This window comes from Cavia porcellus, unplaced genomic scaffold (genome assembly GCF_034190915.1).
Source record: "Cavia porcellus strain 051 isolate PalLab524CR breed Dunkin Hartley unplaced genomic scaffold, mCavPor4.1 scaffold_18, whole genome shotgun sequence".
Classification (NCBI taxonomy): Eukaryota; Metazoa; Chordata; class Mammalia; order Rodentia; family Caviidae; genus Cavia; species Cavia porcellus.
The window spans coordinates 72,178,310-72,204,860 of NW_026947501.1; the positions used below are offsets into that span (position 1 = coordinate 72,178,310).

Consider the following 26,551-nt stretch of genomic DNA (forward strand, 5'->3'; position numbering starts at 1 on the left):
AAGAAACTGGTTAGCCTGCTTCATACAACAGGCCAGCACAGCCCATTTCCCTAAGAAACAACATGGAACCCACCCCCATGTAATCTGAAAGGACTCTGCTTTCCTTACTGGCCACATTTTCCACAATCATCCACACTCTCAGTGACATCTATGATGACTTCAATGCCCCCATGGCACACAATTTCTCACATTTCCATGCCTTTGTACATGCCACATCCACCTGGTAGGCCCTTTCTCGCCAGTGCACGACTCTGCCCTATATTTGCAGTGCTTTACAGCTGCCACATGCTGTTACCATCCTCTGCAAATCTACAGCCAAGGTGAGAATGGAACCTACATGGTCCACCTCCTTCTAGCCGCTTAACATAGCCTGGCACAGACAGGGCTTCTACTGAGATGGACCTCAGGACTCAGCTACCCTGAATGAACCAGCTAACCCCACTGACGGACTCAGGATCTATCTGCCTTGTTTGCTTGCCATCATCACCCTCATGAGGAAATCTCAGCTCAGGTTCTGGGCTCCCTACTTCATTTCAGCACAAGTACCTGCGAGCAAGTTTCCCGCCAAGATCAAGGCGTCCTGATGGGCAGAGATGTCGAGCGGGAACCAAGCTGAGGAGAGCAGGGTAAGAATCACAGTGGCCATCCCAACGGTGCAGCTCTTCCTGGACTCATCAGAAATGTTCAGCGGGGGTGCTCTGGAAGCAGACATCGGAAGGTCACATGGAGCAGATCAAGAGGACAGCCTGTCTCTCTCAGAACCACAGGAGGAAGACATGTCATGAGACACTTTCCACCAGCTCAGAAACCCATTTCACCATTAGTAGCCGGTCAGTACACATTTGGGTAAAAATCACTTGGGAAATAAAACACATGGTATAGCTGATAAAATATCCTGGAACTATACATCTACTGTGGCGAATTCTTAACTTTCTTTGCATTTTGATTTAGCAAACACTATTCTACTGTCAAAAGTTGCTCAGAAGGCAACTGTAGTGCTGGACCTAGGAGGAAAAGCTGTATTTGTTTAGTCTTTGCAGAAGAAAGCAAGCAAACATTCCAGGCCAAGGACCCTGTCCACTCAGGAAAACGGCAGCTGACACACACTGACACACACTGACCTTATGAGTGGGATGTGAGCCAGTCAAACTTTTTTCAGTCATCCATACACACAGGAAAGGCCACCCCTGAATGCTATGGTACAGTCAAACCACATCCATCTGCCGCACAGGCCAATTACGGGATGAAAATGATTTTTAGGAAAGAATGGTGCATGGAAGTACAAGAGACACTGAAGTTGAGGCCTAGAGTCCCTCACAACTCCAAACGCTAGGTCATACTTGATTTTCAGTACACAGTAATCCTGCAAAGAAGTCAATTAGGAAAGTTTCTACCAGCTTAAATAAGTTCTCTTCACTGACCCAACAGATTGCACTCTTGCATCCCCAGAGATACTCAAGAGTCTGTGGCATTCCTTAGCTCTTGCCAACAGTTACTCCTTTTAGTTTGTACACTTAAAGGGGCAGAAGCAAGTATTTATCAGATACTTTTCCCAGAAAGCCAAACTGATAAAAGGCATGAAAGGAAAGAATAGAGGGATCCTAGTAACCACATCTGTATTGCCCCCAGGCAGAGAGACACAGGCTGAGGAGGATACATACCCACAGTGCCAACCTAAGCTCCACACACAAACAGGAAAGGCGGCTGAAAGAAGACACAAAGCTTCACAGCATCCAAACTACAAAAAAAAAAAAGGAATAAGAAGTCACTCCCAAACATCAAAAAAGCGGAATATTTGTTACTTTACTAATCAGAAAATAGTTTTTACTATTCCTCAGAATAAGCCGGAATAAGATTCTGTGGACAAAAGCATGGGTCCTGAGCATGCGCTGGGACACGGCATCTCTCACGTGACCTCACGCCCTGAACACATGGGTGCCTGGGCCTCAGCCCAGCTTCAAAGACTTACTGTGAGTGCACGTGTGGTGGCCGTGATCAATTCATGTGAAACGGCGGCGATAACTCTTGAGAGGTTATTTTCCATGGTGACGTCTGTTATACTTGGTAGTAAACTATACCCTCTATAGATTCTATAAGAAAAACAGAGACACTTAAACTTTTCTAAATCATATGACATTTTCAACATCAAATGGCACTGTACAGTTTAAGATGAAAAGCCAGAAGAGAGTAGAGCAGTCTTGGCTTTTACTTTAGTGATAGACTAGATACAATTTCAGTGCTTATTTGGGAGAAGGCTGAATCCTTTCCTCCCTTCCCTCCCTTCTTCCCAAGCACCCACTCGCTGCAGCACTGGCCACACTGCCCATACACATTTCTCTGCGCACAAACACCTGAAGCCCACCCACAGGAAAGAAACCCCTTTCTCCATGACCAACCCCCCATGGGACTCTTCCAGTGGGTCATTCATGCCACACATCTATTTCTACCCCTATAAATACTAGGGGTCTTACAGAGAGAGCAATAAAACTCTGAAACATCTGGAAAATCTGGTTTATCTTTTCCCATGGGTTCTAACACAGTGGACTGTAAAGTGGCAATACACAGCTGAGGGACAATCAGTCAGCAGAAGTGAAGAATTAGGAGAATTTTCAAAGCAGCAGTTAGCAAGTGACTGTAATGCAGTATTAGGACTCATCTTTGTTAGCAGCTACAGAGTCATCTTCTGCAACGGCATTAAAAACAGCAGTTTGCTCTAAGTTGACCAAAATCTTGATCATGAAATACCTGCACACTGCTCCTTACCTTAAAGGACTATTTATGCTGAATCTTTTCAAAGTATAGTCTCTGAGGGAAAATATTAAAATATTAGTCCCCTGTTCAATTTTTAAAAGTAGCCTTTACATGAGAAAAAAAATTTTATTTAGGAATAGTGACTTCAAATTTTGAAAAGCTGAGTTTTAAACTCAGGAAACAACTATCCAGGGATTATTAAAATTTAAAAGTCATTTAGTCAAGATCTTAGAAAAAACTGCCATTTAGCAGAAAGGAGGGTATCATCTAACTCTTTTCAAATATCATTGAGAAGATAGAGTTAAAGCATCACAGTCTCATTGTCACTTCTGTGAGCTTCTCTGCAAACTGATTTTCTGAGGCAAACTGCACTTCAAAAAAAAAGCATATTTGTTGTGCTCCTGCAAGAGTGAAAGAGAGGCATCCAGCATCACTCCCCACACCCTTGCCATGCACTAGCACCGTGCCAGCAGCATGATGAAGGGGGCGACGAGGAGTGTCCTCTTCACAGGGGACATGAATAAAGGGCCAGTGTTCAGTGTTCAGTGGACAAGTCTCCAGAAGACACAGGAAAGCCACACACAAAAATCTCACTGGCAGTCTAAGGAATGGAATGTGTGACATGGTCACTGCGGCGTGCATGAGACTGGGCTTATGCACAGAGGTGACAGGGCGAATATCCAAGCAAGGGGACAGGACCTGCTCAAATACTCTAAGTAAAGCCATGTCATGGAGAAAAAGCCCAGGAAGCCACTGGAGGCACCCGGGGGCGCTGCACACCTGGTAATCGTGCTGACGGAGAAGTGCGAGGGAGGCCGCGTCTCATGCATGAGCAGCTTCAGGTGAACACTGCTTTGATCTCTTGCCACAGCCACTACTGGATCAGCCTGTCCTTGGTCACATTTATAAAACAGCTTCGGGACAAGCCTGCCATGAGAGGAAGCTGGTTTACTGGAAGGCCAAGACCCTCACCCTTGCTCCCTTCTCCTGGGATGGTCGGGCCATAGCCCTGTCAGCCACGGCAGGGAGCATTCCCTGGATGGGAGAACAGAGGGCTGCAGTTCTTTTGGTGTTCTTCTTGTACCGTTCCAATTTTAGTATATGTGCTGCCGAAGTGAGCACTTGGTGCTCTTCTGTGTGTTCCAAAATGCTGGCAATAAAAATGCATCACTTTTACAATGCAAGGGCAGTGTCTGGGTTTTCGTCATTTTAGTAAGTAACCTTTTCTGGAGACTGCTGAGAGCAGAATGGCTAAGAATGAACTCAGGCCCAGGAATGCTCCCTGTCACCTCTGAGTTCCTCCTGCTGTCTGTTCCCGCCCTCACCCCGCTCACACTTTAGCCAAGAGAACTAGTGAGGAGAAGAAGCTGGGGAAATACCTCACTAACGATGCTGCCGCAACGTGTCGCACCCTGGGATCTTCATCCCCCAGCAAGGAGATGACAACATTACTGAGCACTCGCTCTTGTAGCTTTAAAAGCTTTAGAGAAAAGGAAAATAGAAATAAACAATCTCTGTACTTGACTATAGATAAAATAGTTTGGAAAGAGCAACATGATTGATTTTAAGTTAATCACAGCTTTTATAAGGTGTGAAGCACCTAACAACACAATGACATTCAGAGAAATTCTGTACCACCAGGAAGTCCCCCACCCCCTACCCCATGTGGGTCCAGGAACTCAGGGCACAGTCTCCCCAGATCAACTGCTTACCCCTGTATAATGATGAGCTCCTCTGTGTAAGTTCTCTGATTTTGCTTCCAAAAAGCTCACCAACCTGACAAAAGAACATAGTCAAACATTCAGAGCCAAACTATGGGGCTCTGGCAGCTGGGACACAGAGGCTCTGAGGGGGCTCTTTCAATAGAAAGACCAGCAGGTTTAAACACACATTCACATTCTTCTTCCAACCCCAGCATCAGTAAGAGGGGCCTGAGGACTGAGGCTCTTCTTCACAGCGTTAGGGAGGAGGATAAGAGAAATAAGCAATCTCTGCACTTGAGTGTAGGTAAAATATTTTGGAAGGTTGACCTGCTACCAGGGAGCAAGCACTCTGAAAGCCCACGGAGCCACCCAGATGCTGCTGTGGTGAGCATGCTACAGAGCTCCCACCTGCTGACCAGCTGCCCCTGCCCGGAGGCCCTAACTGCAAGGCAAAGGCCAGAATTATCCCTGACTGGGAGATGTTCCAAAGGTGGAAGGAAATAGCCTACAAGGCTTGTGGTGCCTTTAAAAAGCAAAGATAAAAAGCAAAATCAGAAGGATAATAAAGGTAAATTTCCATTCAAAAAGAAAATTTTGAAAAAAACATGTCAAACCAAAACTTACTGTTAGAAACCAAAAAATGCACCCAAAATTATTTAACTGCTGGTCAGGTGTGGTGGCACATGCCTATAATCTCAGGACTTGGGAGGCTGAAGCAGGAGGATCACTGCTAAGTTCCAGGCCAGCCTGGGCTACAAAGTGAGCTAGAGGACTGCCGAACCGCATAATGAGACCTTGTTTCAAAAGCATAACAAAACAAAAATTATTTAACTGCAACAAAATATGATCCAGCCATCTACCTCCTAAATATAGAACAATAGTGACCCTTTTTAAACGAGCAGAACTGGCCAGGCATGGTGGCATACACCTGTAACACTAGTACTCTTGGAGGCTGAGAAAGAAGGATTGCCGGGAATTCAAGACCAGCCTGGGCTATATAGTTAACCAAGGTCAACCTGACCATAATGAGATTTTGCTTCAAAAAACCTAAAAAAAAAAAAAAAAAGCCCAAGTAGAATTGATAAAGGCTATTTTTTCTAAAAAGAAAGTTTTAAGACAGGTGTTGGGACATAGCTCAGTGGTAGAGCACTTGCCTACCACATACTAGGCCCTGGGTTCCATACTTGCATAAGAAAAATGTAAAAATAAAAAATTTCCTTTAATGTTTAAGACAGAAGTGAAAAAAAAATCTCTTTTATTCCCACCATCCAGAACACTTAAGACTGAGACAAATCTATTTCTCTACTTCTAAGTAAATTTTCCAGTTAGACCAAAGGTCTGCAAAGAACTTCTAAAAGCAACAAAAATACTAGGAAGATGAAAATCACATGCTCTACTAAACCACTGGCATCTGATGGGCAGGACAATCCCCCTGACTCTGTCAGGTGATGAGGGCGGTCAGTTCCTGGCTGGATCATCCACCAGGGCTGAGGAACCTGACACTCTCACCTGAAGTCCATCTCCGCCAGCGTCTCCAGGAGCTCTGTCCTCACCAGCCAGTAGGAGCTATCCCTCAGGGCCAGTAGGTCCACCAGTAGCTGCAGTCCCAAGTCGCTGTAGCTGCTGCTGCAAAGACTCATGACACAGTGCTGAAAGTGGGCACAGGCGAGAGAGAGCAGGAACGTCACTCAGCAGCACCAGGATGCGTAAGGACAGTACTCTTTCATGTGCACCTGCCCTGTGGTCTCTGCACTGCAACGAGATGCTGCAGGCTCTCATCGACACTCGCATATTTAACGGAATTCAAGTTCACATGTCAGTGCACCTCCTTCACATAAAGTTTTCTTTTACCCCCTTGATTCTGCCTATGCCATGGCTTTGTCTTAAACAACAATTAATTTGTGATTGAAAAATCAATTTGGGGACAACATATAATTATTGGCTACTGTTTAACACATCTCTAGCACCACTTTAAAATTAGCCCATAAAAATCAAAATCCGAGGAAAAAGGCCAGGAGTCCACAGAAACAGGTGCCCTGTGCCTGTTCTGGGTCCCCTGTTGCACAGGGAACAGAGGTGCCTTGTGCTGCTGTGTGCCCTGCAGCTGCTGAGCACGTGGAGCCCTGGCACACACATGCTCATAAGCAGCAACACTAGCCAACAGTGTGACTGCACTTGTGACCAGACACATCCACTGGGATTTGGCAATAAAACTGTAACTAGAGAACAATCACAATAGACCAGGAAATTTTCAAAAGGAGAGATGGGGGTTTTTTTTGTTGATTTTGATTTTTATGGGCTAATTTTTACAGTTACTGACTGACGGCTTGTGACTTACAAGCCTGCTGATAAAGGTTCCCACATGTTCTCATGTAAGGACCTGAGGCTCTTCCACTTGATATAAAAAAAGAGGCTGATTAATCCTAATGGCTTGCTTTAACTCTGAAACTCTATGGTGTACACAGAGTATTCATATGAAGTACATACAAATATTTTCTTTAAATCAACAGATTTTACATTTAGTAGCAGAAAGGTATATTTTTAAATATTTTATTTTTATATTATTTTTCTTTTTTCATACTAAGATCAAGGCTTTCACACTGAACTATATCTCCAGCCCTTTAAAAACATTTTTTTTTTCTTTTTGAGATAGGGTCTTGCTACCTAAGTTCCCCAGGCTGGGCTCAAACATGAAATACTCTTCCTAGAACCCCCTAGAGTTGAGATTTCAAATATGCACCACCACACCTGGCTATCAATATACCCTCGAAGGTTAAGGTATATTTCAAATAAGTATTCTGAGAATTAAAGGTTAAAATTTACTAAGTTGTAACTTCATTGGAAGGGTTTGTTTCTAATGCTGAGTGATGAATACACAGATGTTAACTATTGTTTACAGGTTTAGAATGGGTGGCAATAGTCTTACAAGCTTCAGTTGTAACTGTCACAATAGTAAAATGTCAACTAATCAAAGAAATGGATCAAACACAAAAGTCTGCTCACCCGCACAGCTGCACAAGCCAACTTGCATGTCACAGAAGATTCATCCTTTAATGTTTTCCGTAGCAGTGGAATGCAATCTGCTAGAGAAAATCTATTTCCTAAACCAGAGACAGGGAATAAAACATCCTCATGTGTAATTAAGTTTGGGGATGGTATCTGGAAAGAACAAGAGTGAACACTGGCTGTTACCTGTCAGCATCCTAATGGTACCCAGCCAGTCCCCCACGTGGAAGCGGGACCTACTGAGGACAGAGGAGATGAGAGTCCCACAGAGAATAGCAGTGGCTCCTCGGACCTGTGGGTCTCCATGGTCGATATAGTTTAAGACGTCAGAGACATACTGCTCCTCTGTGAAAAGGAATTGCCCAATTACTGTGTAATTCTCTACTGTCTACTTCCTACCTCAAAATAAAACTTTAGTTCTAAGAAAAAGTGGGGGGGGGAGGTGCTTTTCAAATCCAAAATGATTGGACAATAATAATCCTGTTATTATAATAACCCTAAAATAACCCTAAAAATAACAGGGATATAATAACCCTAAAAATACTGGTGAGTTCAAGAATTCTAGATTGATCCTATTGCTGATACCTCCTTAATACAATCCAGATTTTCTTGATTATAATTTCAGGCTACTGAACAATAATCAAAAATTCCAAGATTTCATTTCAAAATAAAGATTAGAAAAACCTCAAAATACTACACATTTACTTCATGTAAACGCAATGTAAAAGCAAAAACGTGCCCTCTTACCCACAGTAAAACAGTAAGGGAACAAATAATTCTATCCACAGTGACTGTAAGCAACAGAAGCTGGGCTGTGGCTACCCCGCCCAGTCTCAAGCTATCCCCACCTGTCTCTGCACAAGGACGTCTGACCTACTCAGTGTGACTCAGCAACTTTGATATGCTTTGTGCTACAGGGATAAACAGAGTAGGCATGGGAATGGCTCCTACAATCTCTGATTTCTACTGTCAGTTATGTGCATTTCAGCTACAAACACAGCACTTAATGGGAGTCTGTCAACCCAAGAACACTATTTATGTGGCTATAGAGAGCTACCGGACAGTTCAAATGCATATAGTAACGCTACGTATACACTGTTCTAAAACTGAAACAGCTTAAAGTAGTTTTGAAAATAATGATTCAGTCTGAAAGAAAGCTGTGAACTCTGAATATACCGGGGTATTCCGTGGTGTCCAGGGGGTGTTTATACAGTTTGCTGAAGAAAGATTCTGGATGCAGGGCCACAGCTGCCCCAACACAGCTAAGGGCTAGGGCCTTCACACTGACCCGCACATCCCTGTCTGGAACCAGCACTGCAAAGAAACCACCAAGCCAGGTTCAGCCTTTTGTTTTCACAGAAACAAAACATAACCCACCTGCCCCCTCATTTCCTCCCTTCTCCATCCATCAGTACAAAACAAGGCCCACCCCAACAAGGTGACACGAGGCCACGAATCTGATGTCCAAAGCACCAAGCATCTCGTCAGCCCTGTATCTACCCTTCCATGCTTACCATTTTTTTCCCCAGTTAGCAAAAATGAAGCAGATAACAGGCGGACACAATAAATCAAAGGAGCAGAATCGTCATCAGCAGACTGTCCTATGTCACCTTTCACTCGGCAAGGCTAGAAGAGAGGCAGACACATTTGTGATAGTTCATTTTACAGACTGTTCCAGAACAGCAACTGTGCCAGGTGTAGAGACAGCAATGCCCGTATTTGCCAACACATAGCGGCTCACAGCCAAGCAGAGGCTGAAGAGTCAGTGTCTACACAGACACAGGACTGTGACAGGGATGAGCTCATAAGCAGGGAAAATGCACAGGACATAACAGCAGAGAGCAGGCATTCAGAGAGGCAAGGCAGGTGCAGTCTTCTATAGGTCAAGCAGCAATCATTTAGCAAAGTAAGATTCATGGAAGCCCAAAGGTTAGAGGGATCAGGCTTGCATCAAGCAGGGCCTGGAAGGAACTGTTAGGGATGAAGCACTGTCTGATGAGATTAAACCAAAGATGGTGAACCTTTTAGAGCTCTAAATCATACAAACAGCCCACTGCAGCATGTACCCCATAGGTTCACTAAACTATGAAACACAGTTCTTGCCCTTGGGGAATTTAAACCTAAGCAGAAGAGAGTACGTGTGCAAACAGTAGGCCACATAAAGAGAGATATTTAAAACTGTTCAGTGGAAAAGCAAGAAGGAATGTTGCAAGGTTGTGCACAAGTGAAAACTGCATGGCCTGAGAACTCAGGCAAGGCAGCTGCTCAGCACAGAACAGGAATGCTGGAGGAGAAGCGAGGCCCAGACTCCCAAAGGAGGCAGAATCCAGACCATCTGAAGAACTGCAGAGTCGCTGAAGAGGCAGAAAAGGCAAGGCCTGAAGAGTGCTCAGCATTTGAAGAGGAGATAAATGGCTGGGGATTTAGCTCAGCTGCATAAGCGCCTGCCTTGCAAGCATGAGGTCATGAATTTGATCCCCAGTACCAAAAAAAAAAAAAAAAAAAAAAAAAGAGAGAGAGAGAGATAAAACAGGGCCAGCAATAGGAAACTAATAAATCAGGTTGCCAAAAGCCCATGATTTCAACCCCAAAAATGAGGTCAGTAACCTGGAGCCATCCTATACCTCAGGAGCTCACCTTGTTCTCTTGATCGCCTGGTTCAGCAGCTTCCTCTCTTGATACAAACTTATCTATACTGCTCTCAGAAGGCTGCTGGCTGTGACCCACACTCTCCAATAAATGTGCTTGCTGAAGGGCTTCAAAAGCAGAGAAATGAGATTAGATGACAAGTTTTGCGTGAAAACACGTATGCACACGGACACAAAATCAACAGAAAAATAGGATTTTAGATCAAGAAAAAAGATGATCATTGCTAAGCTGGTCATTTTCAATGGTTGTTTACAATAAAGCAAATTAAAATATCACAATATTTGTTTTTAGAAAAGAAAATCAAGTTGTTCAAGGTCAAAACAAAGACCACCTTGCAGCTCCTCAGCTGGGGCCAACTTACACAGGGAAGAGTTCCTGAAAGCATCTGAAGTCCCAGCAGGAAGGCCGCTCGGCACAGGCACAGGCATAGGCACGGACTCAGCCTCAGCTTCATTCTCGTCCTCGTCCTCTGGGAGGCCAGTCTGCAGGCCTGAATACTGGCTGTCAGCACCGTCTAACACCTAGCAGCACCAAGGGGGTTTGAGCGGCACAGAGTGCATTAGACACACAGAGCATGCAGACACTTACTACACACACACACTGATGTGTGTGGACACTGCCCAGAGCATGTCAGCTCACACATTCCCTATAGTACAAAAGCAGTGATAGCTCCACAACTCCCAAGGAATTTCAATCTGAAACGTCTTTTAGATAAAAATGAAAAGATCCAAAGAAAAATATTTTCTTCGTAAGTAATATTACAGTATATTAGAATAAGCAAGAATTATAATTCCACACTGTTTTATATCCACTTGAAATCTGTGTAATAAACTTGAAAGAACTGAGCAACGGACTCTAAAAGGATTAGCAAACTGTTACTGGAATAATTTGATATAGCATTATTTTAAAATTCATTCCTGCCAGGGATAGAGCTCAGTGGCACAGTGCCTGCCTGGCAAGTGTGAGGTCGTGAGTTCAATTCCTGCTACAAAATAAATAAAACAAAAAAATTCACTAATTCCTCATTAAAAAAAAAAAAAAAGCTACATGCTCAAAAGCAACCGACAGGACATCTTCTGCTCCTACCCTTCAGAGTGTTTACATCCCCAAAGCTTAGCTGATCACCATGTTAAATTTAGTGAGCATTTTGTCCACGGTAATAAACCACACTGACCAGCTACCATGCCCTGTGCAGGACCACACATGCCTACACTGCAACACTTACCCAGTGCAGGCGGGAGACGCAGATGTAGAGGCCCTTCTGCCACTGGGTGTCCACAGAGGGGCAGCTCTAACCTAGCTCTGATCACTTCTCAGCAGCACTTGCTGCTATCTGTGGGTAGTGGCTAAAGCTGAAGGTCCATCGCACGTGGGGGACAGAGCAAGGCCAGAACATGGGGCCCCCAAGGTGAGCCAGGCAAACAAGTTGTCCCAGCCCCAAGAACACGGGGCACCCAAGGTAAGCGAGGTGAACAAGTTGTTGGGCAGAGAGGTTTCACCTGACATGAACCTGCTGCATGTATAAACAAACATGCTGTAGTCATTGGGCAGTTCTTTTCTTTACCAAGAGAGTGGGCTCAACCTGAACTCGGCTTTCTGCATTTTTGACTCCTGCCTTCATTCCTCCACCATCCTCCCCCCAGGAATTTCAAGAGCTGTGCTGGACACAGCAGCCATCTGCTATGAATTTATCCACCTGATGTGATTACTAGCATGTCCACCATCCTGCACAGGCATGCAAGCCCCGGAAGGGAAGACCTAACAGGTTTCACTATCAGTTTCATGAAAGCACAAGTTTGGCTACAATAAAGCTCTTGTATTGCCCTCTGCTTTTAGAACAATCTTGGAAACATAACAGGCACTCAGTAAATCTAATAAATAATTAGTATTTACATAAAGGATACTGAAAGCCTCATGAGCCAGAGCAACCCACACCAATGGCAGGCGGATCAGGGGAAGACACTTTGCTCCCTATGGCTCATGAGCTAAGAAGCTGCCTACTCACCATGTCCTGTCAAGCAGCTGTGCCAATTCAGGCACAAGGAGAAGACAGGCAAGGTGGGGCTAGAGCAGTATGTTGTATTCATCTTGCTACGCCTTGGAAATGCTTTGCATAATTTAAAATTTAGAAGCAAGTCAAGAAACAACCCCGCATGATGTCATTAAGAAAACACATTCAGGGGCTGGAGATTTAGCTCAGCGGCATAAGCGCCTGTCTTGCAAGCAGGCAGTTTTGTCTTTTGATAAAAAGACAAAAAAAAAAAAAAAAAAAAGAAGAAGAAAACACATTCAATGTTCATCCCAAAAATGCAAGCTTCCTTTTTCTTTAGTGGTACTGGGGACAGAATACGTGGCTTTCGCACTGAGCTGCTGCCTCCACTGTCAGCCATTTTTTTGTTTTCCCTAAATTGCTAAGCAGCCTAAGCTGGGCTCCAACTTGTGATCTTCCTACCTCAGTGTCATGTAATCTTTTTAAAGTGAAAATTGAGATGTAAGACCAATTCCATTTTGGGGTACAAAACAACTGAAGCAGGAAACAGGCCTGAGGCCCATCAGCACTGAAGGAAAAAAGAGTATGAGTATAACACAACAGTATCTTAGCCACAAAGAATGCAACATGGTGTCTGCAGGAAAATGGAGGAACTTGAGTCATTACTAAATGAAATGAGTCAGACACAGAAAATATACTATATTCTTTATATAAGCAACCTAAATTATAAACAAATGGGTAAATAAAATATAGGAGAGATGCTAGACTCCTGAGGATGGGGTCAGGATCAAGAGGAAATGAAGGGGAAAAGTAGTTGTGATTATAGGCATACTGAAAATGATCAAGTTCCAGTACATGCAGGTACCAGCTTCCTGACAAACATCACTCTTCTCTACTGCCACTGCACACTGGTGAAATCTGGGTCTTCACAGCAGCACTGTTCATAAGCTACAAGATGGAATCAACCCAAGTGTCCACTGACAGATATGTGGGTAAGCAAAATGATATCCATATATAACGGAGTATAATTCAGCCTTAAAAAGTTAAGAAATTTCTGGCAGGGGATGATGACATATGTTGTAATTCCAGCTACTTAGGAGGCTGATGCAGGAGGACCACAAGTTCAAAGCCAGCCAGAACTACTTGGCAAGACCTTGTATCAAAATAAAAAACAGGCTGGGAATGTAGCACAGTGGTACAGTAGTTGTCTAATATGCAACTGGACAGGGGTACTATTTAACAGTACTGTTAAAAAGGATAGGGGGATAGGAATCCTGCCACATGCCACAACATGAATAAGCCTTGAGGACATTATGCTAAGTGAAACAAACCAGTCATAGATGAACAAACACCCCATGATCCCACTTTTGTGAGGACCCTGGTCATGAACCTTTTAAAAGGCAGAGAAGAACAATGGTTTTCAGGGGCTAGAAGAAGGGGTGAAGTTAGTATTTTGAGGGACTGTGTTTCAGTTTAGAGGCGGAAAAGACTTAGAGATCGATGGTTCTAGGACATTTAATACCACTGAACTGAACACTGAAATGCAGTGATGTATGCCTATAATCCCAGCTACTGAAAAGGTTGAGGTAGAAGGGTCACAAGTTCAAGGCCAATCTGAGCAATTTCGTGAGACCCTGGCATAAAATAAATTTTAAAAGGCTTAAGGTTGTGTCTCACTGATAGAGCATTTGCCTAGCATGTAGAAGCCCCTGGATTCAATCCCCAGTACCTGCCCTCCCCGACATATACGGTTAAGATGTCCAAATTTGTTACATATATTTTACCACAATAAAAATGGGGAAAATTCAGAATATACTTGTACCAGACTTTCTGATCAGACAACTCTTGAGGTGTGTCCTGTCCACTCAGATCAGAGGAACTGAAATCCATGCTGTTTTAAATGGGATACATTTTAGATGCTTTCACAAAGTCTAAATGTGTTTTAAAAACTGAAGTATAAAAGACCACAGATCTGTATGAAGGCTCCTTAAGGATATCTCCAGTAAACAGGGCTCCATAGAACCTAAAAGAATATTCAGTGTACTCAGTTAATAGAAACCATCACCTCACTTTTGGTTAGTGTCTTGGTTCAACACAAAAGACACTAGGTTGTTTCCTGCAGCAAAGATATCAGGCCAGGATCTCTATCAAGTGATCTGAGTCACTGACTCTCACTGAGATTAGCAGGGACATAAAGGAAGAAAAAAATAAGCAGGAGGGTTCAGGCCTGGACCTCAGGAAAGAGGCAGGCCTCTCTGCAGAATGTCAGGGCCCCCTTGCCCACTTACTATTTCAGAGCTGTCAGAAGGGGTTATGGCTGAATCAGGCCCTTCAGTAGTGGTCTGGGAGCTGTCACTGATGGGTGAGGAGGCCTGGGTTCCATCGTTCAGGTCTATGGCAGCGTCAGACGGCACAGCACTGATTTGGCTGGAACTGTGGCTCAAGATGTCTTCTTCATCCCCATCGGTGGCAGCACTGGTCAAATCACAGCTGGAGAGATCCACAGAGTCTGCCTGCAGAGTGTGCTGTGACCGGGGCTGTTCAGTGATGATGTCATGCCCCACAGACCCAGGTGTGGAGACCCCCGAGGCAGCGGCCAGCTCTCCACTGATCTCCCCCTTCACAGAGGCTAGAGACAAGGAACGGCCCAGTGGTCAGATGGCCAAATAAACATCCACAAGAGAAAGTATGCAGTGTAACAGAGAGCTCAGCACCATCAAATGTTCTAACTTCACAGGATGCATCCTTCAAATCTGACAACAGTACCCACAGCAGTAAGGTAGGGTAACCCACAGTTTTTAAATGCTACAAATATTCTCAAATAGTGTTTAACTGCCACACCCAAAGTTTAAGTACTTAAGTAACTACTCAGGCCATGGTTATCATAACAAAGTAAGGCTGGGCCAGCCTGACAAAGATGGGCACAAACTGAGTGGGCAGAAACACCCCAGAGCTCTATATAAGCAGTGTCAGAAACGGGAAAATTCATTGTCTCCTTGGGGTTCCCTGTACCTTCTTCCACATCCTGTTCAAGATCTCTAATCCAGTCCTATTGTCCTGCAGGACAAATATATACCACTTTTCCTGGTTTCACTTTGAACTTCCCATGAGAAAATAAAAATGCTGTGTAAAAACCACTTCACAATGATGGCCATCAGAAGCTGTGGGCAGTGTTCACTCTGAAGGACAACTAAGTCCAAGCACTTGAACTCCATATTGCCCAGGAAGGTGAAATTTTCTGTTGATAAGGTTTTAGCTTTTCTAATAAAAAAATCTACTAGTATTCTGTAAGATAAAGGATAAGTAATTACTTTTTTTGTCTTTTTGAGACAAGGTCTCTCTACGCAGTTTGGGCTGGCCTTGAGCTCACTTTGTAGCTCAAGCTGGTTCCAAACCTGCTATGATCCTACCTCAGCCTCCCCAATGCTAGGGCTACACCCATGTGTCACCACACCCAAACCTGGCTCAGATTGGTATTATTCCCACAGTCCTCCTCAGATAATCATGCTCTTGTTTTCATTTACCTAAAAATGTTCTTTTGGGTAATCACACATCTAAAACTATCCTAATTTAACCTAGGTATTAGCATCTAGAGTCACCAACCATCTTTTATGAGTCCACAGATAACTTAATCAGGTAAGAATGTCCTGGGCAATGCTCCATGCCATTCCTCTCACTGTCACCCATCTCAAGAAGGAGATGGCCCCACGCACCACCCAACTCACAGACACAAACCCAAGGAAAACACACAGACACACTGCTTTTAAGTCACGAGACAAAGTGGGCTGAATACTGATGTGTACATAGGCTGCTCCACTGTCTCCTCCCCAGGGCTGTCTACTGGTTGATGTGCCGAGCAGAGGTGGGAAACAGGATGGGAGCAAGAGTGACAGCAGCCGCTCACTACCTGCAAAGGCCGAGCTGCTGGTGTCTGACCTCGATTCAGAGTCATCCTCCAAGGCTTCCTCCTCTCCTAAGAGCACTTTCCCTAGTGAATAATGCAGCGATAGTCCTCTTAAGTTGGCTAAAGATACAACTTTAAAAGATAAGTACTTATTTAAAAATTAAACAAGTGTACATTCTAAATTGAAACTCATGAGCAGATTTAGCTGCACAGTTTATCAATATGCAATCTTTATACTTTCAAGGTTAAACACAAAGAATACAGAAATATTACATCAGAACACCATTAAAATCAATCAACTTATATGAAAGTTAAAGGCAATGATTCTCTAACAATAATGCGAAATATATTAATATTTAAAATTTATAATTTAATTATTACTGCTAAATAATTTATACCAGTATTCAACTTAAAGATGGTACATTATAACAGAAAAGATCCAATTCTATTAACCCTGGGGTATTCGTGAATTATCTCCAATCAGAATGTATATAAAAAACTCAAAGAAAAGTCACTTTCATTTCATTATCTTTTAGTTTCCAAACTCTGTTAACAGTCAGAACTCTAGTGCTAGGGTCTGAGAGGCTTAAATAATATTTTATTTGCAAAGTTTCTAAAATATATTTTAAAGTCCATATTCAAAATTGTATCAGAAGAAAAGAAACTAATAAAACATAAATGAAACTACAGAGTGACTAAATAACAGGGCTTTTTGTTAAAGCCAGAAGCAGCAGTGCATGCCCATCAGCCCAAATGTTCTGGAGGCTGAGGAAAGGATCATGAGTTTGAGGATAGATCCTAGTCAGAAAAAACAAACAAACAAACAAACCCTTAGTGATTTGAGAAATCCTATCAAAGGGATCCACCACAGTGAATTTCAATCTTTTTTTTCCTCCACCAGATACTGAGAGTTGCATCTAAGGAGCTGAGCCCATCACCAGCTCTTTTTTTGTTTTGTGATGGCTGGTCTCGAACCTGGGATCCTCCTGCATCAGCTCCCTGAACAGCTGCACCACCAGACTTGCATGTGGTATATTCAGATCTTAATGAAAGTAGACCCTACCTCCAAATCAGTGTTTTTCAAATATGTTCCATATGTCCAAGCCGGGAAGGGCCCTCAAGAGGACAAGGGCAGGCCTGCCACCAGAGAACAGACTCCAAGCTACCCCCCCACAGCTTTACCCAAAAGGATTCTGCTTTTACCTCTCTTCTGTACAGGCAGATTTCACTTGGGGGAAAAAAGATTTTGCAGCTACAAAAGTAAGTGTGAAAATCACAGCTCTAAACAAACAAACAAAAAACCTGAAAAAATTAAGGATTGTGGAAACACACTTTGTGCAGAACGGACTACAGAACTCATCTAACAACGTCAGTCAGTCTTTTCATCATCTCAAGAAAACTAAGAAACAAATGAGATATCAAAGCAACTTCAGTATATATCCACAAATGCTCCTAACAAGACCATAAAGATGAATTTTCTGAGAATCTCTAGCCTTTGAAAATTTCAATGTTTCTCTAAAATCTCAAACTCAATTAACTATTCCAGGTATGGTGCTCCATATCATGCTTTCTGGGGGTCTCACTATGTTGCCAGGCTGGTCTCAAATTCCTAGGCTCAAATGATTCTCTTGCCTCAGGCTCCTAAGCAGCTGGGACTACAGATGCATGTCACCACACCCAGCTTACAAATGTTTCTAACTCTTAAATTCTTCCAGGAAATGCTTTCCACCTTCGTAAAGACAAGGATGCTATTCCTGTTAAGATCCAGTTCAAAACATGAAACACTTGAAATAGGATAGTAAAATGGGTCTTTCAAGATTTCAAAACAAAAAATAACAGTAATTCTTTTCTATGGAAATTTCACTATGGAAAAGAAAATAACTGGTGATATAAACTGATAATATAAAGGAAAAGGACACAGACATTCCTCATTTAACAACTGTGTTCTGTTCCTCTGAGTAAGTCATTAAATGAATTGGTTGTTAAATGAGGAGTTATGTACAGTACGTACCTTACAATATTTAGAACAAAGAAATAGTCCAAGGAAACAAAAACTTGCACACTTTGCTTTGATTTGCATAACTCTTACAATGCATTATGTAACATTTAACAGAACATAAAACTATAATATTGCACTGTACACTACCATCAGCAACAGTTGGTACTGTATAAACAAGGTGTGCTGTGTAAAAAAAGGACATCAAGGCTTAAAAAACAAGATGTACAAAACTGAACCAAAACAACAAAAACAAAAACAAAACAAAAAAACAGCTTGTAAGGCAAAGCAGCCGGCTCTAAGTCCAAATAGCACCTCAGTTGCAACTAAGTCCAAACAGTTGTTAAACAGGCAGGTCATTAAAAGAGGAATAGCTCTATCAGAAACACATTAATACACATAAATTAATGGTACACTTTGATTAGAATAGTCAAACATGACTGAAAAATGATAACCAGGGCTAAATTAAATTTACCGGCTACTTAATAATATTCCTGACTTAACACAATTCTTTAGGAAGGTAAGTCACCCTTATGCAGGAGCAGGCCCACTTGTATCTGTAAGTGAGCTATGCTGGAACAGACATGCCCAGATCTTATTGGCTGCCGTCCAGCCACCACTCAGTGGAATAGTATGAAAAAGACCATGCAGCCCATATGCTAAAACATCTACTCAGTAGCCTTCATGGAAGTCTGCTAATCCATGACAGTAAGCATTAGAAATTTATGACCAAGCAAATCTGACACACACAGAAGCCATTTTGAAAAAGGTACCTTACATAACTTCACACGTAGTTCAGTGTCCAGCAATATTCAACCATATAGTCACAATAGTGGGAAGAAATGTAGTCCAAAGCATAAGGGAAATACAGAAAAAGCAATCTGATCCAACATAAAGTTGCAGATTTCAAAAATAATTACCTTTTTGTTTTCTTGAAAGGCCAGGACTGCAAGAACCCCCTCCAGCTGTAACCACAGAAAGGGACAGATCAAAAAAAGGTGACAAGCTGTTAAAATCAGAAGAAATCTGAACATCTTCAAAAAGCTTAACCCAACTTTAAGGAAAATGTCAACACATTTCTATAGGAAGTACTTAAATGCCATAGTGCAACATCTTTTAATTTCAATGTGAAAATTACATTAACATTCAAATATGTAGTTTTGAAGATGGAACTGAAATGCTGACAGGGCTATAACAGATTGCATTTTAACAGCCAAATAAAAATAGTACAGATCTCAGATTATTTGATCAACTAATAATCAAGTAGTGAAAGGGTTTTGGCCCAGACAGGACACTGTAGCCTGGAAAGCCACAACCGGAAGCAGGAAGCCCCATCTCTCCTGCCCCTAGGAAGTTACCTGTGAAATCATCTTCCCGCCCCTGGAAATTTACATATGGCGCCAAACCTAGGACCAATGGGCTACCTGTGTATCCCTAATGCCCGCCTTAGGTTCCACCCCAAACCGAGGCTATTTACAGGCCCCCACGCCAAGTGTCCTCCGGAGAGATCGACGGATGCCAGCGGTGGGGGTGCCGGTCATCTCTCTCCATGTTCTCAGAATAAAGGCCGCTTGGACTCCGGGAGAACATGGCGGACAGACAACAGCAACTACCGAAGGCTCTCTGAAAGGCTCGGCTCAGAGGCCAGGAATGATGCGGACTAAGGAGACACGAACCAGTAGAGATATGCTCTGCTGACTCAGGAACGAACTGGACTGAGAGAAACCAACTTAGAATACAGTCCTGGCGCTAAAATAGGAACAGAAAAGACTCGGTGTAGAGGCTCGACCCCGCGCCATTGGAAACCGCGATTTGGGTTTCCCGCCGCCCGGCGGCTGGCTGCCTCCACAGCGGCTCGGCAAGGAGAGACGCGCCGAGCTCTGGGAACGGGAGTCTGCGAACGGAGTCGAAAACAGGACGGACAAGGAGGCGTACACGAAAACTGACTGGTGGCGAGGTGAGTGAGAAACTGACCCCCTACCACAGTTTGACTCCAGCGGAGGTCTTTCTGGGCTCAGGCAGTCCTGTAAGAGCAGGGCGCGGTGGCAACTCCAGCCACACATTCCCCTCTCAGACGGGATTGGTGAAAAGTGCCTGGCCTGAGTGACGCTGCTGGCGGACTCCCTAGGCTGGCCTAACCCAGATCCCAGAGCCTGACGGTGGCCCGGAGGAGCGACTGACTCCCGCGTAGGCTGCCTCCTCCGCAACTCCCTGGTGCGCAGTGGTGGGCAGGAACAACTAGCCAGCGCAATTTGATCAGGCTGTGGCTGACAGGCAGGGAAGCCAGGCCTCCTATGTAAGCTTGCATTTTATAAGGAACAGAAAATATGGGGAAGGGAAGCAACAAAAAAGGCTCCTCGGCCCCCAATTCTGAGAATCAGGCAATAGTGGACACCGCACCAATATACATTAAGCGCCATATTGAGAGCCTCATAGACCAATTCAGGAATGAAGTTATCAATGACCTGAAGCTAGAAGTATGCAGAATAGTTAGAGAAATGCTAAGCACCACCCAGGAAAAAACAGATGGTGGAATGGAAGAACAGAAAAAGAGGGGAGAATTGCTTGATGGAGAAAACAGAGAAAGCATTGAGTATGTGAAGCAGGTTCAAAGGGACTATCAAGAAATTAAGAAGTCTATCCAAGACTGGCATAACAGCTTGAAAGAAACTAAGGACAGACTATCTGAACTGGAGGGCAGACTTGAAATATGGGAGAATGAAATGAAAAACTTCTTAAAAATAACAAAGAAACAAACAGCAATAATACAAAGACAAGAAGATGATAAGAGGAGCCATAACTTAAGGATTAAGAACATAAAAGAAGAAGTAGGGACACAAACAAGTGAACTACAAAAGCTACTCACAGAAATAATCCAGGAGAATTTTCCTAATTTAGCAAAAGGTAAAGATACTCAGATGTATGAGGCATACAGGACCCCAGCTACCTACAACCCTAACAGAGAAACACCCAGGCATATAATAATAAAAATTCCAGAAATCCAATACAAGAACAGAATATTAAAAGCTGTAAGAGACAAGAAACAGATCACTTACAAGGGAACACCCATCAGAATTACAGCAGATTTCTCTTCACAAACCATCAAATCATGAAGAGCATGGGGGGAAATAATTCAAGCTTTGAAAGATAATAATCTCCAGCCAAGATTGAGATATCCTGCACAACTGTCCCTGGAAATTGATGGAAAAACGAGGTGCTTCCAGGATAAAGAGGAACTGGGGGAATTTGCAACCACCAATTCAACCCTACAGAAAGTATTGCAGGATATTCTAAAAAAAGAAAAATACAAAGAACCCAGAAATAGTGGCGGGGAGGCAGAGAACAAAATGAAGAAGACAAACTGACAGCTACTGACAGAAAAAGAGCTCAACAGAAATGAGACAAAGAAGATTGGATGATAGGAACAGCTATTTTGGAGAAAATGACATCTTAATAGGTAATGCTGATTTGGTACCATCTTGTTTTGAAGTCTCATCTAGCTTTTGTCCTTCTGTCTCCAATGGTCTAAATAGGCTGTATCTTATTGGATTTTATTATGTACGATAGTATAAGCAAAAACCTTTTAAAGACAAGGAGATTATACAGAGACCATTGTTCATTTTCTGTTAGTCGATTCTAAATACTCTATAATGCTGTCATTCTCTTAAATGGTCTTACATTGTTTTGATATACTTAATGCTACAGTATATAAAGTTGTACTCAAGGACTTCAGGGAGGGAGTCAATATGGTAACTATTTTTGGGTCGGAAATATCTGGTGGTGAAACACTATTCTGCTTAAATGGTTATGTTTTGATCTGCCCTGTTTCGCTGTTATGCCCTCTTTTTTCTCAATCTCCACTCCATTATTTACTTTTTAATTTTTATCCATTTAATTAAAGGGAAAAATATAGCAGGATATAATATAGTAACCCACTTTGACTTTCTATTATCTCGATTTGAAGCCCTGTATTACTCTCACCATCTTGTTTTTGACTGAGGTTCCTCTATTCTGTTTTGCTGGATAGTATCAGGTTCGAAAGTTTAGGCATCAGCTGAGAAGATAATGAGATTCATTATAATGCCCATTCTCGTTGACTTTTATCTACTTTTGAAGACCTACAATATCTCCAATGTTTTGGTTTTGTCGGTTTTATTCTTTACGGTTTTGTTCAATTGTATTACAACTAATGATATAGGCAATTCTATTAGAAATAGCGGGAGGCATTATGGTAACCATTGTTGATCACCTTGTATTATGTTTTTATATTATCTATTATATCCACCCTTTTGACTTGACTGATTCTGTTCTGTTATGTCACATTTGGTTTTACTCTCTTCCAAAAAAGCAATAAGAACCGTGGGAGCAATGAAACCCAAAATGTGTAATAGTCACTGTACAAAAGAGAGGAAAAGAAAGTACTCTAAACTATATAACTGCATGTATATTTAAATGTATAAGATAGAAAATGATATCACAGAGTTTTATTGGATCATTGAACAGAACTGTTTGCAGTATCATTGTTGGAATGTCCACTCTACAAGCTTTAATTTTGTGACTTGAACAATTATTTCTAAGATGGCAATATGTAATCCATTAACTAGTGATTTCCTACTGCGCATTCTTTTCTTCTGTAAATCTGTATAACTTGTACCCTTTCACTGTTTTTTATTTTTCTTTTCTTTTCTCCTTAAATAAAAAAAAAAGAAAAAAAAAAGAATAAAGGCCGCTTTTTATTTTATATTTCTCATCTTTTGTTAATATTTTTCATCTTTTGGGAATAACCCTAGCATTTGGTGCCGTGATTCGATCGGCAGGCAATAGACTCCTGGGACACACCCAGTTGAGTCCCCTAGCCGATAACCAGGTAACATCCTGGATTAATCCTGAGCTTTTTCCTCTCCCAAGACGTTCCTGTCACCAGCCGCCTGCACTCAGCATCGGCCAGACTGATTTCAGTGAGCACTCCCCGAGGAACTTTTGGTACTGGGCAGCCCCAGTCAACTGTTCTCCCTGTCTTCGGGGGTCTGTGCATTTTCACGTCCTTAGGACCACCCAGGGCAGGGTTCTTTCTGGGCAAACCTGTGTCCACAAAATCTCTCACGTTCTTTGGGTTCGGATAGCCCAAAGCAGAGATTTTTGGGACCGCCCACACTGAAAGAATGCCTCACTTCCCTTAAAGCCTTGCGCTTTCATGGGCAAAACTGTTACTGACCCCACGCAGGCTCCACTCCTAAATCTCTCAGTGACGACTGGAATTTACGAGTTTTTGGAACCGTAGCCGCCGCAGGGTGCCACAAATAAGTGACGACTTGTTCTGGACCTCCGGTTTTTTTCTTGCCTGAATCAGTCATGGAGAATGTATTTTCTAACTCCCAAAAGACGCCTTTACAATGCCTAATTTCCAATTTACGTACTCTAAAAATTAAAGTTACCATAAAAACTAAACAACCTTTTACTGCCAGGAGGTCTGGCCAACCTACTCGCTTATCAGCAAGCCTTGGCCCCAACAAGGAACATTTGACCCCTGCATTCTCAGGAACTTGTATGATGTTTGTCAAGCTGGCAACAAGTTATTAGAACTCCCTTATGTCCAGGCCTTTCTTGTTCTGAGAACATGCCAGTCTCTCATTAAGTCTTGTGCTCCTGCTGAGATACTTTTAGCTAACTCTACCGCGCCGCAAACTTTTCCGTCCTGCCCTCAGGATTCACTTGAGGACATTCCTCCAGTGTTTTCCCAGCCGCTGCCTGCCTACCACCAAATTCGTCCCCTGCAGTTACCTCCCGCCAGACCGCTCTCCCCTCCCCCATGCCTGATTCTCCCAGCAGCTCTAATCCCTCTCCATCGAAGATACCTCCCGCTGTGCAATCGTCTCCCTCTCTGCCTTCCGGGACCCATAACTCTCCCAGCAGCTTTAATCCCTCTGTTAGCGCTTCCTTGCAGTCTCCGACTTCCTCTCCTGAGAATTCTGTATCCCCTACAGCATTCTCACCGCCCGCTCACCATACTAGGTCTCGGTCGCTATGTCCTTCCAGCAGGCCGCGTGATTGTTTCAGCTTGCGCCGGGAATAGTCTCCATGTTGCAACCCTCTGCCACGTGGCATGGCGCCGCCATGTTCAGAGGGCCACATGGTGACAGGGTGCCGCCATGTTTTGGGTCACGTGACAGGGCGCCGCCATGTTTCCAGGACCCTCACTGTCAACAGGCATCTCCTTGTGGCTCCTCTTGTGAACTGCAACAGCCGCCCTGTTATGGTGCACATGATGCTTCATTGTGCTGCCCACAGCAGTCCTCTCACTGCAAGGCACACAGTGAGACGCCATCTGCTCGTGTTTCCCAGGATGACCGGCAGCAGCTCTGTAGCCGCCCTACAGATGATTGCTGACATGCGCCTACCAGAAGGATGGCTGCTCAATGGCCCTCTGCTCTGGAATCTACTCAGGCTCTGCTACCGCTACAGGAGCAAGCTGGCCCCGAGGGGCTTGTTAACATCCATGTGCCTTTTTCCTTTTCTGATCTATCCCAGATTGCCCATAAATTAGGTAGCTTTTCTGTTGACCCACAGAATTATATCAGGCAATTTGAATGTATTACTAATTGTTATGATTTACATTTTAAGGATGTTTATGTGATTTTAAATACTACCCTTAGCTCACAAGAGCAAAATCAGCTGTGGCAGGCAGCTCGAGAAGAGGCTGAGCGCAGGCACAGAGCAAATACTACTGACAATGACCCTGGGCCTGTAGCTGTGCCAGACCAAGACCCTAACTGGAACTATCAAAATGGTCAAGGTTCAACAAAATTACATAAGATGATTGAGTGTCTGATTGTGGGCTTTAATAAGATTGCTCACAAACACACTAATTATAACAAGTTTTTAGAACAGGTCCAGGAGGCTAATGAAAACCCGGCTGTGTTTCTAAATCAGCTTCGGGAAACCTTAATTAAATATACCAATGTAAACCCAGACTCTCATGAAGGGATAATTGTTGTTAATTCTTATTTTATTTCACAGTCTGCTCCTGATATTCGTGCAAAATTACAAAAGATTGAACATGGCCCTCAAACTCCACAAGGGGATCTACTTAAATTAGCCTTCCATGTCTTCAACAATAGAGATAAGGCTCAAAAGGAGGAAAAACAGGCTCAAAAATTAAAGTTTGCTAAATATCAGTCTGACCTCTTAGCAGTGGCACTCGGAGCTCCCAAGACAAAAAATCCGCAACAAGGTGTGGCTGCCCAAGTCCCGCCCGGATCGTGCTTCAAGTGCAGCAAGAAAGGACACTGGGCAAAAGATTGCCCTAACCCTAGCATTCCTCTAGGACCATGTCCATACTGCAACCTTAAAGGGCATTGGAAGAGCGACTGTCCTGGCCGCCAACAAGCGGGTAAGCCATCCTCTAATCCCTCGCCCTCACAGGAGATTCCGTCAATGCCAGACTCGTCGCTGACTGACCTGGTTGGGCTTGCTGCAGAAGATTGATGGGGCTCGGGGCTCACAGCCCCACTCCGATAACCTTGTCAGAGCCCCGAGTCTCACTGGAGGTCTCAGGTAAGATAATATCTCTACTTGTGGATACGGGGGCGACTTATAGTGTACTTCCTGAATTCTCAGGACTTTGTAGTAAATCCTTGATTTCTGTTGTGGGCGTTGATGGCAAGCCAAATCAACCTTTGCAGACTGGGCCTATCCCGTGTAGATTCCAGACTCTTTTTTTTACCCATAGCTTCCTAATAATCCCAATATGTCCCACACCCCTTTTAGGTAGAGACCTTCTTCAAAAGCTCAATTTTTCCTTCACTTTCTCTCTCCCCACAGCCCTAATTCTCCAAACAGCCTCACAATGCGTCGCAAAGCCATTCCTTCCCTCCCCTTCCTCCTTCTCTGGTTGACCCGATAGTTTGGGATACATCCAATCCCACTCTGGCTACACACGCCACGCCTGTTTTGATCCGTCTCAGGGATTCCTCAACTTTTCCCTGTGTTCCCCAATACCCCATAGCCCCCCAACATTTAAGGGGACTTAAACCCATAATTAAGCGGCTTTTAGACAATGGTTTTCTTAAACCTACCCATTCACCCCACAATACTCCCATTCTCCCGGTACTCAAGCCTGATGGGTGTTATCGCCTGGTACAGGACCTTAGGGTAATTAACAGTGCTGTTACCCCCACTCACCCAGTGGTGCCAAATCCTTATACCATGCTCTCTCATATCCCTCCCTCCACCACTCACTTTACGGTTATAGATCTTAAAGATGCCTTCTTCACTATCCCCCTACACCCTGATTGCCAGAACCTCTTTGCGTTTACATGGACTGACCCAGACACTCTCAGGTCCCAACAACTTACTTGGACAGTACTCCCCCAGGGGTTCAGGGATAGTCCCACTTCTTTAGCCAGGCTCTCGCTACTGATCTCACAGAACTTAATCTCAAACCTAGTGTTCTCCTTCAATATATAGATGACCTTCTATTATGTTCTCCATCCCATGTGTTAGCCATGCACCACTCGGCTAGTCTTCTTAATTTCCTTGCTAGTCGTGGATAC

At 43.5% G+C, this 26,551-nt stretch overlaps 1 protein-coding gene across 7 annotated transcripts in view; it reads right to left on the minus strand.

Annotated features, from left to right (window-relative positions):
- Htt (huntingtin) overlaps window positions 1-26,551 on the minus strand; it is a 145,926-nt gene that overhangs the window by 74,533 nt on the left and 44,842 nt on the right. For 4 of the 7 annotated variants that reach the window (XM_063230275.1, XM_013157718.3, XM_063230276.1 and 1 more), the window contains 17 exons: window positions 18,920-18,964; window positions 16,007-16,087; window positions 14,388-14,728; window positions 10,471-10,630; window positions 10,098-10,216; window positions 8,975-9,086; window positions 8,637-8,774; window positions 7,647-7,805; window positions 7,458-7,555; window positions 5,964-6,103; window positions 4,464-4,527; window positions 4,131-4,231; window positions 3,532-3,678; window positions 2,764-2,805; window positions 1,970-2,090; window positions 1,662-1,738; window positions 547-698 (listed from right to left, as the gene is read on the minus strand). In XM_063230275.1, coding sequence (XP_063086345.1) covers window positions 547-698; window positions 1,662-1,738; window positions 1,970-2,090; window positions 2,764-2,805; window positions 3,532-3,678; window positions 4,131-4,231; window positions 4,464-4,527; window positions 5,964-6,103; window positions 7,458-7,555; window positions 7,647-7,805; window positions 8,637-8,774; window positions 8,975-9,086; window positions 10,098-10,216; window positions 10,471-10,630; window positions 14,388-14,728; window positions 16,007-16,087; window positions 18,920-18,964 — 2,097 coding nt within the window. The remainder of the gene's footprint in view (window positions 1-546; window positions 699-1,661; window positions 1,739-1,969; window positions 2,091-2,763; window positions 2,806-3,531; window positions 3,679-4,130; window positions 4,232-4,463; window positions 4,528-5,963; window positions 6,104-7,457; window positions 7,556-7,646; window positions 7,806-8,636; window positions 8,775-8,974; window positions 9,087-10,097; window positions 10,217-10,470; window positions 10,631-14,387; window positions 14,729-16,006; window positions 16,088-18,919; window positions 18,965-26,551) is intronic. The other 3 variants (XM_003461856.5, XM_063230277.1, XM_063230279.1) reach the window with 2 other exon arrangements.